The sequence below is a fragment of the Takifugu flavidus genome, chromosome 4 (assembly GCF_003711565.1).
Source record: "Takifugu flavidus isolate HTHZ2018 chromosome 4, ASM371156v2, whole genome shotgun sequence".
Taxonomy (NCBI): Eukaryota; Metazoa; Chordata; class Actinopteri; order Tetraodontiformes; family Tetraodontidae; genus Takifugu; species Takifugu flavidus.
Genome location: NC_079523.1, coordinates 3,915,092 through 3,932,902, shown reverse-complemented (window position 1 = coordinate 3,932,902; position 17,811 = coordinate 3,915,092). Strand labels below are relative to the sequence as shown.

At 51.4% G+C, this 17,811-nt stretch overlaps 1 protein-coding gene across 7 annotated transcripts in view; it reads right to left on the bottom strand.

The window, feature by feature from the left end:
- Positions 1-17,811, bottom strand: part of dlgap4b (discs, large (Drosophila) homolog-associated protein 4b) — a 46,521-nt gene that overhangs the window by 12,819 nt on the left and 15,891 nt on the right. For 3 of the 7 annotated variants that reach the window (XM_057031392.1, XM_057031385.1, XM_057031391.1), the window contains exons 2-3: positions 12,835-12,959; positions 15-1,264 (exon numbers count right to left, since the gene is read on the bottom strand). In XM_057031392.1, coding sequence (XP_056887372.1) covers positions 15-1,190 — 1,176 coding nt within the window. In that variant the 5' untranslated portion in view covers positions 1,191-1,264; positions 12,835-12,959. Of the gene's footprint in view, positions 1-14; positions 1,265-12,802; positions 12,960-17,811 lie in introns of all 7 variants that reach the window. The other 4 variants (XM_057031387.1, XM_057031389.1, XM_057031390.1 and 1 more) reach the window with 4 other exon arrangements.

The following is a 17,811-nucleotide window of genomic DNA, read 5'->3' as shown; positions in this document are numbered from 1 at the left end:
CTGTCGGCACTCACTCGTTGGCCAACCTGGAGGTAATTGCAGGTTAGATCCTGTTGGCATGATTTGGATTTGAGCATTGATCTGTCCAGAGTAGCCGAACCCTTGTGAATGACCGGCTTCGGGTGGCCCACGGTCAGCGCGGACCAGGATCCTCCTTTCAGGTATTCGCTATCACTTAAAACGACCCCTCCGCTTCCCTGTCCGCCTCCCGGCACGGCCAGGCCGTGGTACTTCATGTCGCTGCTGCTTTTGGACGAGCTGATGGTGTTGTAGCCGCTGTGGATGTACCTGCCCGCCCCCCCCTGCACGTCGTGGCCGGACGGACGTCCCAGGGTCATCATGGCCATGGCGTTGTGATAGCTGCTCAGGTCGCTGCTGTCCAGATCGTCTGAGCTCCAGTACCCTGACATGTTGGATCGCGGCCTGCGCTTGGCCTCCGATTTGGTTCCCCGGTCTTTACTTTTGGCCCTGCGGTGCTGCTTCCCTCCATCCTCCGTGCTGGAGGAGCCCCCGCCGCTGCCCGTGGAGCGTCCGTTGACGTTGCCCTTCATGTTGTGGGTCTCCAGCGACTGCGACTTTGCGAAGAGCTTCTGCACCGAATGCAGCATGTAGCGGATGCGGCCCGGGCTGTCCGTGCGCTGCTTGGCGGCGGCGATGGCGGAGGTCCGGTGAAACTGCAGTGTGCTGAAGCCGTCGCAGCCCACAGGCAGCTGCTTCTCGAAGTCCAGTAGACTGGATGGCGTCTGGGCCTTGCTCATATGATGGGATATAGTCGCTGAGCCGCTCGTGATCATCGGCGTCCGCCCGCTTAGACCCGCCATCCCCATGCCGGCTCCCATGCCCATGGACATGGACGTACCCATGGTCCCCGTGCTGATCCCCCCAATACTGTCGTCTGGTGGTGAGAAGTCAGACTGGTCGTAGGAGTTGTACTGAATCCTGGGAAAGGTGCTGCTGTTGGTCATCTGGTTGTTGAGAGGCAAGAGACAGTCCGGTGGAAGGGAGCCCGGGTTGGATGATTGATAGAGGTGGGGCTCCATGGTGCCATAGTGGTCCATTGTGGGGCTCAGCAGGTAAGGGCTGCGCAGTAGGGCGCCGCTCCTCTGAGGGTACATAGACTCCGGATGGCCCGAGGAGGGGTCACAGGAGTCAGACAGGTGCCTGTTGCGGTTGGCCCCTAAACCCTTCATGGTAGCGAGGTCGTCCAAGCCTCTAAAAGACCCTGGGGCCAAATGCACAAGACCGACGTACTTGCGGGTGTCTCCTGGAAAAGAAAGAGAGCGGAGGGGAGAGTGTTACGGCCGGCTGAGTAGGCACACACACTTTCAACCCCAGCAGCATTAAACGGCCGCACAAACGCGCCCACATATGCACCAAACCAGCTGTGCATCTGCTGAAGACGACTGTGTCGCCTCCAAACCAGCTTCCTGCTGCTTCTCTGGAACATCAACATGAAAACAGAAGAGTGGTTGGCGGCCTTCAACAATTCCAGACGCCTCCACAACTATGTGCTGTTACGGAACATGCCAGCAGACAGAGGACACATATTACATTCAGAACAACATTGGACCGGTTCTTCAGCATGCTCCAGTACAGGAAGAGACCGAGCCCTTGCCCACGTCTCCCAGCATGTCCCCCCGAGAATTTGGGATACAGAACATTCCTTTCAGTCGGCCGGTTGCCCTCTTCCTCCACCCATCCCTCCATCTGTTTCAGCTCCTGCTATCCTCCCATCTATTGGTTTTTCCCTCCTCCAGCAGGCATCCCTAGCTCTGGCCACCAAGCCTCTGTGCCGTGTTGGTCAAACACAGCAAGCAAAGTGTGGTGGCGACACCAGCGAGGGAATTTGACCGAGGGGGGGCGTTGGTTGGCTGCAGGATTTCCAGCTAAGTCATGGTGCTGCCTCTTGGACATCAGTCGGGACCAGAAATTTAGAAAAGAAAACATCAACAGAGTTTACAGTCAACATGGTATCATTGAGCCACGTGGCGTCAGGTTTTTGGGTGCGTCGAGCGCTGGTGTGCTAATACGTTGGTACAATGTCGTAACACATTGTAAGCACGTGCATATTAGCTCCACAAGCACGTAGCAATTAGCCGGATGAAAAAAAGCGCTCTGTACAAACACAAGCCTGGCTTTGATGCCACACCATTATGAGCCTTGCTGCAGGCACAGGCTCATTTAGCGTCATTAACAGAGCCTCTCGGAGTGTCGTCTGCACTGATAGGGTCAAATCCTCTAAATCCTTTTACACCACATTAGCTAACTGCCTCATATCGTCGTGACGCACCGCTCAGCGAGGCTTAGCGTGCCCTCATCAAAGTGTCAACCCACTTGGCTCAAAGTGACAGCGGTGGTCATATTAACAGAGGCAGGAGTGGAAACTTCGCACGGCCACCCAATATGCCCTGTTTAAATCCCATTTGTGCTTTTTTGCACGTTTTTGAGGAAGCTAAAATTAGAAAACCTCTTAGATAGAGGTGTCAGAGTACGGGGAAATGATTGGTCTGATGTCTGAACTGAAATGGATTAAACCTGGAAGATTCCTCCAGAATTACAACATATTGTCTAAAAACAGCTTTTTCCAAACACTGAGCATGTTAAACAAACCCAGAAGCATAAATTCAAACGGAAACTTGCTATTTCTAGAAGTTGCTGCAGGTTATACAGTCATCAAATCGCTGTTGGACGCGCGAGTGTCTCGCAACATCCACTCGTATGTGTGTTTTTACATGCTGCTCTGGCAGCGTCGCCCTGCCCGTGCACTGGTGAGCTGCCATCTGCCGCTCCAGGAGGAAAAGAGGCTCTCTTTGGCCCAGAAAGTGCTCCAGAACCTGACTCCTCTCAGAGCCAAAGGCAGTTCATATGGCTCACCAGAGGGGGGCGATCACATTAAACAAAAGCTGATTCCTCTGACGTTTTGATGCCAGCTCATGCAGAACTGCAGAATTAGTTGATTAACTGGATACACACAAGCTCGGAATGACAGTTTGGGTCTGAGAGAGGACGATGGGGTGGGGGGTGGGGGGGAGACCCTGGGAGAAGATGATAGCAAGAATACCACTGGTACAAAACCATCAAAAACCGAGGTTATTTCCAATATTTTCAATCCTGCAAACATGCTAGCTCATTGCTAGATTCGGCAGCTTCTCGCCCACCCCACCCCCACCCCCTGATCCCCTCCCACAGGGGTCAAATTAAGATGACAGGACAGCAACAGTGTACAGAGAGTCAGTTTGATGGAGCACAGTCCAGTCATTCAGCCAGCCAGTCCATCTGCTCCATGGGCTGATGGCGCTGCAGCGGGGGAGGGGCGGGGGTGTCGGTGTCAGTGTGTGGGGGGGTGCGCCTTTTTGCAGGAAATGAGGAGAAAGCTGCAGGGAGAAAGGTGTGGGCTTTGACAGCGGTGAAAATGAAAGCGATCGGAGGGGAGTGATGAAGGTGTGAAAAGGAGTAAACGTATTGTAAACTGGAGGAGGAAAGGGGGGGGCAAGGAGACGAGCAGAGGAGGATGAAAAGCAAGGAGGGCGGAGAGGAAAATAAAGAAGAGATTTGAGGATTCCTGATATATTCAGACATTTCCCTTGTCTTGAGAGATCACAGGAGGAGGAGGAGGAGGAGGAGGAGGGGGAGGAGGGGGAGTGTCAGTGGGGTTTGATCAGAGACGATGTGTGAGAGGGCTGCGAGGTAACTGTACGCATAAATCAAAACTTTCCTTCCTTTGGGGCACAGTAACTGAATAATTTGTCAGTCCTGGACGCCTCAAAGTGCTGAGTGTTTGCAAGTAAAGCTGCCGACGCCCAATTGTACGTGATCAAAGCAATTAATAATAAATAGCGATTAATGTGTGTGTGTGTGTGTGTGTGTGTGTGAGGCAGGATAACCTTGGCCTAATTACACTCTGTCTGTTTCATCAGTGCAGCACTCTGCCCTATTTTCCCAGATATAAATTAACCCCCCCCCCCCCATACTGTGAGAAATGACTTGCTTCTCTCAGCCCATCCTGGAAGACTGCGAGCCAGAGAGGAAGTCATCTAAGGGGCCGCCACCAGGCTCCACTTCTCATCCCGGCTGGGAGAAACTTCCCATGTCTGCACAGACTGTTGGGTGTGATATCCTGGTTGGAGTGCGGAGTGATTTAGTTAGCTGGGGATTCTGGGGGTGGGGGTGGGGGGGTTAAAAGAAAATGACTGAAGCGAGGCCGCCCTTCTCTTCCTGGGTGGTGTTGCAGACTCAGCAGCATCCCTCCCTCGTTCCTCTGCGGTTTCGGCATTATGGCGGAATCTTCTCTGCAGTAAGCTGCTCTGGAGCGGCTAATGTGTACAGATTACGTTCCCCTGTCGGGGGACGTGGGGGGGCGACCTTGACACGGTGACCCAGAGAGGCGGCGTACGTCCGACACAGCCGCATCGTCGGTGAGTCTTGACGCCGTCTCTGCTGGGGATCAGGAAGAACGTTCAGCTCTGCCGTCCGGTTCGGGGTCAGCGAGAGCGGCTGGTTTCTGCCCCAGAGGAGAGCGTCCGGGCACATCGCCACGCGTGTGCATCCAGCGCCGCTCCGCTCGCCTCTCTTCGGGCTCGGCTCAGGCGGGAGCGCCGGCGTCGGGGTTCCTGCATCCATCCTGTCCGGGGAAGCCGCCTTTTGTGTCGAGTTGGTGCACAAAAGCTGGTGTCAAATGCAACTTCCTGATTATCGGCACCTTGAATGTGGCTTTTTGTGAGTGTGATGTCAGGTACGCCCTCTCATCCTCCTCTGTAGGGAAGCTCCCACCAGGGTCCCAGCAGAGGGGGGGGGGGTGTGAATGGAGGCTCCTGTTATCTCCTAACTACAGCGACACGTCTGGGTGTCTGTGCACAAACGTGCGAGGCTGCTATTTGTGTTTCTTGTGAGTCTCCGGGTACATACGGGTGCATGAGGCATAAACAGAAAATTGAGTTAAATGAGGATTGTGTGTGTGTGTGAAACTGAGGGCGTACTGAATGACTCTGCTCTCCTCTTGCGTAAATTCCCAGATTTTTCTCTGGATGCTTTTCCTTTGATCAGGTATTCCTCTTAATAAGCGGCTGAGCTCCACTGTCTCACATCGTCCTGATTGGGCCGTCTTATCTCACATTTGTGGTCACTTCCTGCCAGGCACGGCACCTTTTCCTTGCTGTAAGAAGCACTGAAAAAAACTAGAATCTGGAGAGCTCTCCGAAAGCTCCTGGAGCCGTTTCCAGATGCACAGACAGCCCCTCCTGTTGGGAATTGTTGTGGAAAACTCCTTGGAAAGTCTCACACCCACATCCATTATTGATTGCGCCCCGAGCGTTCCCCGTTACAAGGACGCCAAACTAAAAGGGCGACGTTAAATCCTGAGCATGCTAAGAGGAGGGCCGTGGATAAAATGTGCTATTTCGCCAGCATGTCCTGCAGTGAGTCATCCTTTGATGTCCCATCAGCGTGTTTAGATGGAATAGCAATTAGCTCCAAATAAAGGCAGCAGTGGATGCTGGGAATCCCCGGGGGAAAGACAGTTGGAGGTTAACAGGTCCGAGGCTCCTGCTGCAGGCAACGCGCGGCCGTTTGTGTGTTTACAACCTGATTTGAATTCATTTAAAGGCAGCGTTAGCAGTTAAGTACTGAGGCCAGAAAGGCAAAAAACAAACAAACAAACAAACACACAATAACTTCCATTGGCGGCTCATTTCGCATAAGAGGATTGTGAGTGGGAGGGCTCCTGAAAGAGACACCAGCAGGGCTGTGTCAGCGCTGGCGTCTTCTAAAACAGCCATCTCATGCTTGAGTTGTTCACAGATAAGAAAACAGCAAGTTTTTTTTTTTAAAAAAAAGACTCCAACACAGGCGAGGAGGACACGGTTCCGCCAGCCAGCGCCGCAAATTGGGTTCTAAATAATCTGATTGCAGACCGACGCTTCAGGCCAACTCGTGTTCAGGCTCCAGATCTCAGTGAGCAGCTCCACCTCGCTGTCATCCTCACTCCTTCTCTGCCCTACTTTCTCTCCCTATATCTTCATTCTCTCCCACACCTTCGGAGGGAGCACAAAAGGAGCCAAATCCCTCCGGCGCATTTCAATTGCGACAGTTTCTCGTCCCTTTAAGAACACCTGCAGCGCCGCAGAAGTGGCGGCGATGCTGATCAGGGATCTGCGTTTGTGCGAACGCTCCCCCTCCACGTCGCGTCTGATGGCGCCCATATTTAACCAGATCTGCTCTGCAGGGGGGCGTGTGTTCAAGTGTCCACCATGTTCCCACGTGTCTTTATTCCTGTTAAACTAACAGGAATCCGTCAAAGTCGTTCTTCTCAATCTAAACCGGAAGAACGGACTAATATTCCGGATGATATTCTCATCTGGTGGCGTTCATCAGCGGAGGTGAGGAGAACACTCGACGGGCGTCTCTGCAGGAGGCCGCCGCCCAAGTTTGACACAAGCGCGCTCGAGGACGAGAGGTTAAGACTTCCTGTCTGGGAACGCCGTATTCACCCTGCAGCGTGGAGAACAAGAGCAAAGGTGAACTCGTTCGAGAAGCGATTTCCTCTTCAGAAAAGAAACAGGCGTTTTCGAGATCGTCCAGATGGGTTTAATCCATGATGATTGATGGAGCTTTGTGGGTTGTGCGGCGAGGTGCAGCCAGACGGCGAGCTTGTGGAGGTGGAGGGAGATGAATTAGAAATGAGGATGAGGAACAGACTGAGGCATCGGGCCGAAGGGATCTGCTGCTCAGGCTCCTCATTTGGAAGCTGCAATATAAAAGTCTGTTCGGCGGCTGTGGAAAGTGTCCGTTACTGGATCAGATGTCTCCGATTCAGCAGCTAAATCCAGCGGGCCGTCGATCGCTCCGTGGCAGGCAGATATCTGGGAACCTTCGTTTCCATGCGCAGCTGGAAGAAGAGCAAACCCAACCTTCTCCACTACATGGTGCTCAGCAAACACCTGAGGCTTCCAGTCAGGCCCCAGAAGGATTCATTTCCTCACACAAAATCCAGTTTCGCCGTTCTCAGTGGGTCAGTTATACCCGCGGTGTCCAACAGAGGGCGCCCTGCGGTAGTTCTGCATGGTGTCGCTTTAACACGTCCACGTGTTAAAGGAAACTTTGTTTAGTCCAAGGACACTGGCAGGAAATGTCTCCCGTAAAGGCCGACAGTGACGAGAGCGGCGTGGAAATCCGCCGGTCCACGTCGCCGCGGCCGAACCGTCCCCACGCTGGGCGGTGTGGAGCGAGGAGCAGATGGCAGCTGAGGACTGGAGAGCGGCTGAAAATGAACCCAGAGAGTCGCACTCGTGTTTCGGAAAAAACACTGCATGTTATAATTACGCTAATGACTCTGGTGTCTGACAGAGGGCATAATGACTGAACTAAACGTGGTTGCTGCGGTAACGGGATGGGGTCTAACACACATCAACATTATCTTTAATTGCTGTTGTGGGGGGGGGGGGGGGTGGATATCATCAACAGGGTGACGGCGTAGGGGTCAGTGTAAGGACGCTTAAGATATCATGTTGGTGCAACTCGCCATAGGTGCCCCCCCATGTTTGAGGTGCGCGTGGCAGACGGTGTAAATGGCGACCGCTGCTAGACCGTAGAGCAATTGTGAACGCAGCGTGGAGCTCTGCAGGACCTGGCCCAAGAGAGAGACGTCTGTGTCTACTGCACACACACACACACACACACACACACACACACACACACACGGACACACACACACACACACACACACACACACACACACACACACACACACTCCTATCTGTGTGGGGACATTTGTAGACATAATACATTATCCAGCTCCTTACCGTAACCCTAACCATCCCAACTAACCCCCTTAACCTGACCTAAACCCAACTCTCACCTCAACCTTAAAACCATGACAACCCTCAAAGAGTCCTTCGTTGAAGTGGTGGGGCCCAGCAAAATGGGGATTTTGGTACTCAATATGTAGCATATACGAGAACACACACACACACACACACACACACACACACACACACACACACACACACACACACACACACACACACAGAAGCAGGCTCTCTGGGTCGATGGCAGCTGTCTCTCTGCAGGGCTGCAGCTAAACCACATGGATGTAAGTTTGTTATATTGGTATCCAGCTTCAAAAGCCCATTTTTCGTTTTGCTTTTTCCTTATTAGATCCCTGCAGAATACCAAGTTGGGCATCTAGGTGTGAATACTGCAGTCTTATATTTATTTCATTCATGCCCTTATGTAATTATTTAAAAAGCTCCACGCTCTGTGACTGTGGGCATGCATCCATATCAGTGAGACTACCCGGTGACCATTCTGCCTCCCAGCAAGGTTTCTGAACGGCGATGGTGCAAACACAAGCTTGCCTGCGGGTTACAAAACGTCTGCATGGGGAATAACCGACCGTGCGTGAGCGCTCTCCCCTGCCGGTGCTATTTTTTTTAATTCTTCTCTTTTGACGCTCCGAGGTGGCCGTGCAACCGCGGCGTCGCCACAGCGAGGTGTTCCGTGATTCAGTGTTGCCTTCATCTCTCTAACAAGGTGTGAATAAACTAAAATCACCGAGCCGTGAAAACAAAGACACAATATGACACCTGGAATTTTTAATTAAGGCGGCAGGTAGCTGCCATTAAACTGCCATTGCTGTTATTAAACCCGCCGCTGCCTCATTGCATGATGAGACATTTTCCATGCCCCCCTGGGGAACCATAGATATCGACGTGTTACTGAATAAAGTACATTCAATTACAGCCTGGTGGGACCCATAGCATTAGCAGTAATGCTATTACTGCTGTCTGGAATATGGCGTATCGTGTTTCTAACAACGAGGCGATGGATTCTTTATTTAACACTGCGCTTATTGGGTTAGGGCGTCTGCTGACAGCAAAAAGTCAAGCTTCATTTCATTCATCCGTCATGATATTGTTAGCCCACCTGTATGGGATAAATGGATAGAGTAGAGGGAAAACGGGAAGCAAAGCAAAGGATGAGCAGGTAGCTACAGACGGGACGCAAGACAAGCTGTCTCGGTGTAGCAGGGAGTCGGGTGGGCTGAAGCTAGCCTCCACAAACAGGTAGCAGGTTGACCTACTGATAAAAAGGACCACTCGCAGTCACACCAACCCATCGGGACAACAAGAAGCTAGCATCTTCAAAGCCTGCATGTTTGTGCACATTAGCATAGCGGCTCATATTATTACTTGGCAATGATATCACTGATATCTTGAGCCTGAAAGCGGCTCGCCAGCCTGTGAAAACTGCGATACCCTCCTGAGGTCAGTCTGAAAATAGTTAATAACCAAGAAGATGTGTTTAAAACTCCCCCAGGAACGCAAGTGCTGCGTTTCAAGCATGCTAGAAACGAGGCACGGTTCACCAGAGCTCGCGTGGTTGGGTTCAAAAGTCGTTCTTCAATCGGCGTAATTTAATAAACAATGCAATCCAATTATATTTCTCCCCCTTTTTCACAGAGATAATGCTGAGAATAAGCAGCTTGAGCAAACCTCTTTAGGCGAGGAAACAGGGACAGAACGCTGTGGAGAGGAATCCAAGGCTACGCTAAACATTCTCTCGCCCAGAATAACGGTCTCTAAATGATCCGTTTGCACCCTTCAGTCTGTTTTTTGCTTTTCTTTTCCAACAATAAAGACATCTGGACAGTCTTCAAGCGCTGGCTCAAACATCTGCTGCAACTCACCCTCAACAAGACAACCGGGCAGGTGCTCATTCCACCGTACTCGGAAGCTAAGGGAAACAATCCATTATTGAAGTGGATCCATCAGTCAGCCACTACAACCCGCCCCCCCTCCCCTCCCCCCAGAATCCGGATGTAATGTGGATTAATTATACAGATTAAAAACAGATTAAAGGTGATTAGCAGCGTTGTGAACAAGCAGAGGAAGAGGACACTTAGCTTTGCATGGTGGAGCTAGCTAGCGACTGGTGCCAGGCCTCTCAGACTCAGGCTAAAGCTGCCTTTGCATGCACCTGCACAGTTAAAGGCTGCGTGGTGACCAGCAGCAGGTGACCAGCAGCGGTGACCAGCAGCGTGGTGACCAGCAGCGGGTGACCGGCAGCGTGGTGACCAGCAGCGGGTGACCAGCAGCGGGTGACCGGCAGCGGGTGACCAGCAGCGGGTGACCAGCAGCGGGTGACCAGCAGCGTGGTGATCAGCAGCGGGTGACCAGCAGCGGGTGACCAGCAGCGTGGTGATCAGCAGCGGGTGACCAGCAGCGGGTGACCAGCAGCGGGTGACCAGCAGCGGGTGATCAGCAGCGGGTGACCAGCAGCGGGTGACCAGCAGCAGGTGACCAGCAGCAGGTGACCAGCACACCCGACTACTCTGGTGTCTCGTTAGCGGCCACAACAACGAGGGCGATAAACAGCTGAAGTGAGCAACATCGATTATCTTGCTTCAGTGAAACGTGCTGAGAAACCCTCCATGTTGGCGTTCACGCTGATGCCATTTGATGTGAGCCATCTGTCCCACCGTGCACCCCCCCCCCCCCCCCCCCCGACAACCAGTAAATCCTGAATCTAATCTCAACCACTTGGTCACAATCTAAAGATAAAAACAACCGCAAATATCTGTTTGAAATCAGATGCTTATTTCCTTTTTCCAGTGAGGAGAAGCGTCAGTGGTCATATACAGGTGTTTCAGGGCATAAATTGGGGTCGAACCAATGACCTTCGGATGACCAGACACCACCACACCCAAGAACTGGTAGTTTTAGAATTTTCTTTCTTGTTTTTATTAAAGATGAGTGTTGCAAAAGTGCTTTTCTACCAAGGCATGAATGGGGATTGAACCCATGATCTTTGGTTTACAAGACCAACCCCTCTGCAGTCTCGTACCACTCTCCCTGCTCCGCTCAGTAGACCCCATCCCCTCAGTCCCATGACTTTGATGGGGCTCCTAGATAAAGCCCCCCCCCCCCAAAGAAAACCCAAAGACCCTAAAGGACACCAAGTTAGCAACAGTCCGAAGCCATTGAGATCTGAACCCGACCTCAAAATGTGCCGAAACCGTACAAAATATGGGCCAGTCGAAGCACCCTCCGTTCCTGGCTTTTAATTTTCCACGTCAGATCCCGAGTCGAGCTTCGGAAGCCTCCGTGTCGGCGTTCCTGCCGTGTGGATGTGACAGGCGGCTCGTCGGGAACTAATCTGGCACCGTCTGTGGAGCGGAAGGACGGAGACAACTGTTGTTTTCACCTGCGCGCCGTCATTCACCGACACCCTCGATGACGGGAGCATCTGCTCCCCTGATTCATCTGCAGGATGTGACCCCCCCCCAGCTGAAATCACGCATGAGTGAGCCGATTCAAAGGAGAAAAACAGGGATGAGTTGGCACATTTGTGTGATTAATAACCTGCCCCCCCTCCTCCTGGCAGCCTGATGATGCACAGGTGGAACACAAGCAGCACGGCGGTCACAACTCACTCCGACCTCCAGGACGTCGCCTTCAAAGGCAACGAGGGAGGGGCCGTTTTGGCCTCGCCGGCGGACGTCGCCTTCAAAGGTGCTCAGACAGTCCAGCTTAGTCACCTCTGACTCTGAGCTGCATGTTTGCTGAATGTGTGGGATCAATCCCTCTTCCTTCCCGCCTCGCCACCCCGCTCGGTCTTCCTGCACCCCTCTTTGCCCCCCCCCCCCCCCCGAGCGTGCCGTCCTGCCCCTGCGCCCGCCCGCTAAAAGCCCTTTAAGGACGCCCGCGGGGCTTAACTGCCCTGACATGATTGCATAAGCCCGACCCACTCAAAGCGATCCCAAGCCAATTGAAGCAGCTTACATCTTTGCCACGGCGGCTTTGATGGGAAGGAGGGAGGTTTAACCGGCACGGGCGGACGCAGACGCAGCACACCTGCCCCAGTCCTGCATCTTTAATGTCAGACAGGCTTTAAGTGCAGGGGAACGCCGCTCGCTTGGTCTCCCCCCCTCCGCCGAGCTGCCACGGACCTCCCGTGCATCCTATATGTGCTGTACGTTAAAGATGTTCAGTCCTAATCAGCTGATGCACCGAAAGGTTCAATATTTAACGAGCGTGTCACCTGTTGTCACCCACGCGGGGGAGGAGGGCGCCGCCGTCGTCAACATGGCGGCGATGCTTGCGTAACACGCCAGTAACGGCGGCGGGTTCCTGACACCAGACGCTCCCTTCACAGGATACTGATGAAGGTCCTGGTCGCTCGCGCCCAGGCGTCGTTAAATAGTCCGAAAAGAGACACAGGTGCGTCCCAGCCTCCACAAACGTGGAGGGGGAAGCTTCCTTCCGCCCGTATTAGCACACTGGGAACAGTTGACCTGTCAGCTTGATTCCACTTTGGCTTCGGCTCTGTGAACTGGAACAAAACGCTTTTTTGGAGGAAATCAGCAGCGGCGGCGGGAGGACGGAAGCAAAGGAGAGAGAGGAGCGCGGGTGTAATATAATATCTGAGAGGCTGCATTTATTCTTCCACTTCTGATTCATTCCAGGGGAAAAAAGTAATCAAACCTATTTTTGGGGCTTCTGTTCCTTGACGTCGACGTTTTTGGAAGGTCTGACTCATCGCGGGCAGATCGGCCGGTCTTCCCTTCACACTTAATACGGACGCGTGGCTGCGACACCGAGTGTGACAGCAGCTTCCTGTCTCAAGTACACAGCCTGTGTGTGTGTGTGTGTGTGTGTGTGTTGTGTGTGTGTGTGTGTGTGTGTGTGTGTGTGTGTGTGTGGGCGTGTGAGTCAGCTCATATCGGCCCCCTCAACACTGAAAGGATCCGCGTCCGTTAACGGCGTCAAGAAAAGACGGACCAATTAATAGTCCCACGTTATCTCACCCTTTTTTGGGGATCACGGGGCCAGTTTGTACCTGGAGCGTCTGCAGGTCCAGTGTGAGAGATTTGGTGCCATCCAGTGGTGAGAGGACGGACTGCAGATGTTTTCCAGCTGTGTCCTCCTCCAGATGATGGGGGACTCCCAGGGGCGTCTCAGCTGCTGGCAAAACAACGTTCTAGATTTTTCTTTCAAATCTTAAAACGACTTCTATAACACAGCTTGTAGGATTTCATTTGACGACAAAATACAGAAAAAATGGGTGAGAGAAGAAAAAGCCACCCCTTTAGAGTCACATGACTAAAACGCCACACACTAATGTGTGCACGCATGTGTCCGTGCAGGCTATTTTTGCCCGTGTTTGTCCTCCGGGTTGGACACCTGCCGCAGGCGTCTGTGATGCGTTCAGCAGCGGCAAAACGTGTCACACGGTTTAATTAACGGGGACCCCGACACGAGAAGATACTGTAAGTTATGAAAATTGTGGCTGCAGATGCGAGCGAGAATAACAGATGTGGGCACATTAGCAGAAACACACACGCGCACACACGCACACACACACACACACACACACACACACACACACACACACACACTCCTGCCCCCTCCAGGCTCCAGATCTGCTCTCTTTTTTATCCAGATGGATTCTCAACTCAAGACCGCGTCCACACTCGCAGCACCACGCCTGAGCCACCGATCCAAGTGGATGGAAAAAGACGTCAGAAGACAAACAAAACTAGGTGCTTTAAAATCCCAGCGGCCACAAACGTGCCGTTTGAGGCGTTGAAAATGTCAACGGTAGAGGCGGCGATGCAACGGCGGCGAGGAATCGGAGATGGGGTTACAGGAGGAGGGTCGACGGAGGGGAAAATTAAGACACGGATGTGACGAGAGCACAATAACACGGATAGAAGGTGGAGATGGATGGGAGCCTGTGACCTTTCCCCGGCACCACCGACAACATGATTACATCTGCGCGTGTGTCCGCGGGGCGGGCTAACAAAGACGACGGCTGTTAGCGGGATGTTACAGACAGCGGCTCCGCTAAAGCTTTGGCCTTGACCTGTGGACATCCTGTAGTGACGTGGCGATGATGTCAGAGCTTGAGCCGTGGCCAGCTGATGTGGCCTTAATCTCGTCTCCATCCAGCCTCCCCTCCGGGGTGCATTTGCCATTTTAGCGTGTTAGCCTTATTGCAAACAACAGCCCTAAAGCGGTCACGGGAATATGCTCTCGACCTCCTGGCAAAAACAGAAAAAAACAAAACGCAGCGATGAGCAAAGCCTCACTTGTATTTTCACCAGAACTGTGGGGAAAGTAACACATTAGCATGTTGTGTAACACCGTCGACGCACAAACAAGGTAACACAGTGAGAGCGGCACAGTAATGCTAAAGTTAGCATTTTAAGAAAGCCGGAGTGGCTTAAAATAAATCCTTCATTCCTTCTGGAGGATTAATTGTGCTGTCCTAAAAGAGAAAGCTTTTTTAGTCATATTCCCAGGATTTACACGTTTACACGTTTAGATTTACACTGCAGAGGTGGTGTCGAATCTGCAGGCCTGTTTTATTCTTCACATAAGGTTTCTCCAAACAACCGAAGCTCCACAGTTCTGGAATAATGTCTTGATGCTGGCTGTTCTTGTAAATTGAGCTCTGAACAGCAGCGAGACTCTTAATGTGCCATCACAATGAATCAGTTCTAGGTTTTAACAACCTTTTTACAGAAAATACTCCATCGGAACTTCTTCTATCAGAGTCATCTTCTAATGGTGCTAATGTCTGTGACATAAACATCTGGACACAAGAGCCCCTGAACAAAAGTACAACAGGCACCCCCCCACGCCCCCAAAATGTCTATTAAAACTACTTACTTACATTTGATTGGTTGATGGAATACTTTTACTGTTTAACTGCGATCAGTCTTGATTTAATTAGCTAGCTGTTGTGCTACATTCTGTTACTACATAGAAATGGTAATAATTGTAGCCACCATATAGCTGCTTTGTTTAATGATGTTTAATGAGAAAAATGGACCAAAAAGGCTGAGGTGAGAAAAATGTGGGAGGGTTAAGCATTATCACCACACAGGAACGTTCTATCGCCTTTAGCTTAGTGGTCAAACATTGTTGTTTTTTCAACTGTTCCAGTCAGACAGAGGTCATTAGCACACATGTACAAGGTCAACGGGCTATGTAGGCAAAACGTCTCTTCAATCTGTTGCAGGAAATTTAAGATTGATGCAGCACAGTTGATGCTGTTCGCATATTCTCAGTCACTTTATCCTGTCAGACTGTTTCAGGTGAGCTGTCAGGGAAAAAAAAGGGGAAAATCTGCTTGTAGCCGGCGCCGACCTTATGTCCTTCCAGCGATCCCTATAGAAATGAGCAGCTTATATCTGCCCGAGGTTCGTTTGAGTAATCTTGTCAAAAGGATTCGGGGAGTGAAGGAAAAAAAAAACTGACGCAAGCCCGAGGACAGAAAGCAGATGGCCTCACAGACTGGAGCGGACATCAGCCCGACCGTGTGACGAGAGGGAAGAAGAGGGGATAAGAAAGAGAGAAACGCTTCATTGTGAAGTGGTGCTGGGTCACGTGTGAAGGCGGAGTAAATAAACGAGAAAATAACCTTTTCAAAAGAGCTCGAGAGATTATTTAACCCAAGAATGAGGCAGAGATCAACAGAGCCTCCAGCAACAAACTGTACAGTTGGAAAAGTTCCATTTTTACAACCTTAAATGCAGCATTGGCTGGTGATGATAGCTAGCAGAATTCTCAGAATGCTAAGGCTAACTGCGCCAACACAGGCTAAAGTGCTACTCTCCACCTTGTTCTAAACCTTACCCCAAGTTACCTAACGACCTATAATAATATGCCGGAGGAATCATCAATTGCTTGTCACGCTAATGAAAACCGGTTTTAAGATCTAAACGTCATCAAACGTTCCGCCGCCTCCTAATGGAACCTTTTTTTCAATTACCTCTCCCTGATTCCACAATGAACATTCTCCAAATATTATCTGGAATGAGCTCATACGAGGCAAATTAAAGCAGCCGCCCGCGCCGCCTTAATTAGGTGACATCATTTGATACTGATAACCTCCAGTAATTTATAGTCAGGCTGCTAAAATAGAAACAAGAAGTTAATAATAGGCCCATTTCCCCTCTGATGTTGCCAAAGAGAGAGAGGACGGAGAGACGGAGGTTCAGAACATTGATTTTATTCCGGATTGATGTCTGTCTGTGTGCTGTCAAGCTTTTTTTATCCCTGAAATAAGCTGCCTGGTACCACAGGTGGCCCTGATATCAGAACCTGGACTGCAAACACAGGGGGACGGATGCCGCCGGCGCCGCGGACATTTGGGGGCCGTCGTCGTGGCGCCGCGAGGGGATCTGGACAACGTTCCGTTGCTACGCCGAAGCATCGGCTGATAAACAGACGCGCAGAAACGGGCCGGAAAATGAAAAGACGGGAGCTTTTTAAAAGCTTTGAGAGGGATTTGGCTCCAATAAGCCATGTCGGGGATTAAAGCATGTTAATGCAATGCCTACACAAGGTGGGGGGGGGGGGGGGGGGGGGGGGGCAGAGAGAGAGATGAACATCTCATATGTTAATATGGAGGCACAACAACGTCCGATGTTCGAGGAAGCATCATGGGTCAAAGGTGACATCTCTATGGAGACCATCAAAGGTGTCAAACACACTAAATCAAAGGATGCAGCGGTTTTAAAGCCTAAATATTGTTTCTGCATTTCCCTGCAAGGACCTTTGACCCCCCCCAATGAGATGCCTCGGCTCCACTTCAGACCCACAATTCCTCAGTTCTGGGTTGGACCTCATCAGTGGAAATATTTAACGGCGCTGTGGTGATGTCACCACTGGCCGCTGCCGTGATCCTTTCACATTCTCACAATGCGACCTCCTAAAGGAACACCCCCGGCTTTGATTCAAAGCATCAAAGCCCCCGTTGCTCTCTGAGAGTTAGTGATGAATCCGTCAGATTTGGGACTCGCGTGGTTACAAAACTAACTTATGTCGCGCATATGCAGCATTTCGGGAGTTAAACCTGGACTGACGGCGCCACGGAAACGTCCTGTAAACTAATTTAATTAACACAAAACTGGACTGTGATGTATGGCACGGCTTCTTTCCAGCCGTAATTAGGAAACTCGTTTATCCAGAAGTGACATTAACAGCAGTGTGAAGTGAAATGTGAGCACTTAAAGCCGCCACTTAAGTGTTCTAATATGTAAAGCAGATACAGCGATATGCTAATGCTCGCTACGCCACACATTTATCAAAAAAGAATTCTAAAAAGACTTAATGGCTGTCAAAGCTTTATAGGGCTCATCAAAGGGGTTCCTTTGATCCAGCGTTCATCCAATGAATGTTTAGAAAAACTAGGAAATGGTCAAAAGTCCTATAGAGCGCTTTTATTGTGACGGTTCTGCACAGTTTAGGACCTGTTTTTCTTAGCTAGCTTCCCTGGAGGAGCCTGCAGAGGCGAATCGTGCTCAAACGGATCTGGTGTGCACATCAAGAGCCCCCCCCCCCCCCGTGTGGGGTCTTTTAGCTAATTCTGCAGGCGGCGTCCGTCCATCCATCGCCGTGCGGCGGGCGGCCGTCTCATTAGCAACGGCTCGCAACATGACAGAGGATGCTAACGTTGTGAATGAAGACAGAAGATCACAGGGAGGACGGCGCCCAGCCCAGGGAAGGTCTTAACCCGCTGGGTTGGCAGAAGATGGTTTTCACCAGGTCTGATGGCCTAAAGAGGGGGAAGCCCAGAACCAGAGTCCAGAACCAGTGATGAAGGGACCCTCCCCAAAACCCGAGTCCACAGAGAACCAGAGCCGGGAGCTTCCCACCACGAGGCCAGCGCGCGGGTCCAGATGCAAAGACTTAAGTCCCCTTTTGTTTCACTGCCTTTGAAAACACTTTTCTTTCTTTTATTCTGAAAATCAATTAAGATGGGGAAGCTGGGCGTCTTAAAAGATACAAAAAATTCAATTAAACA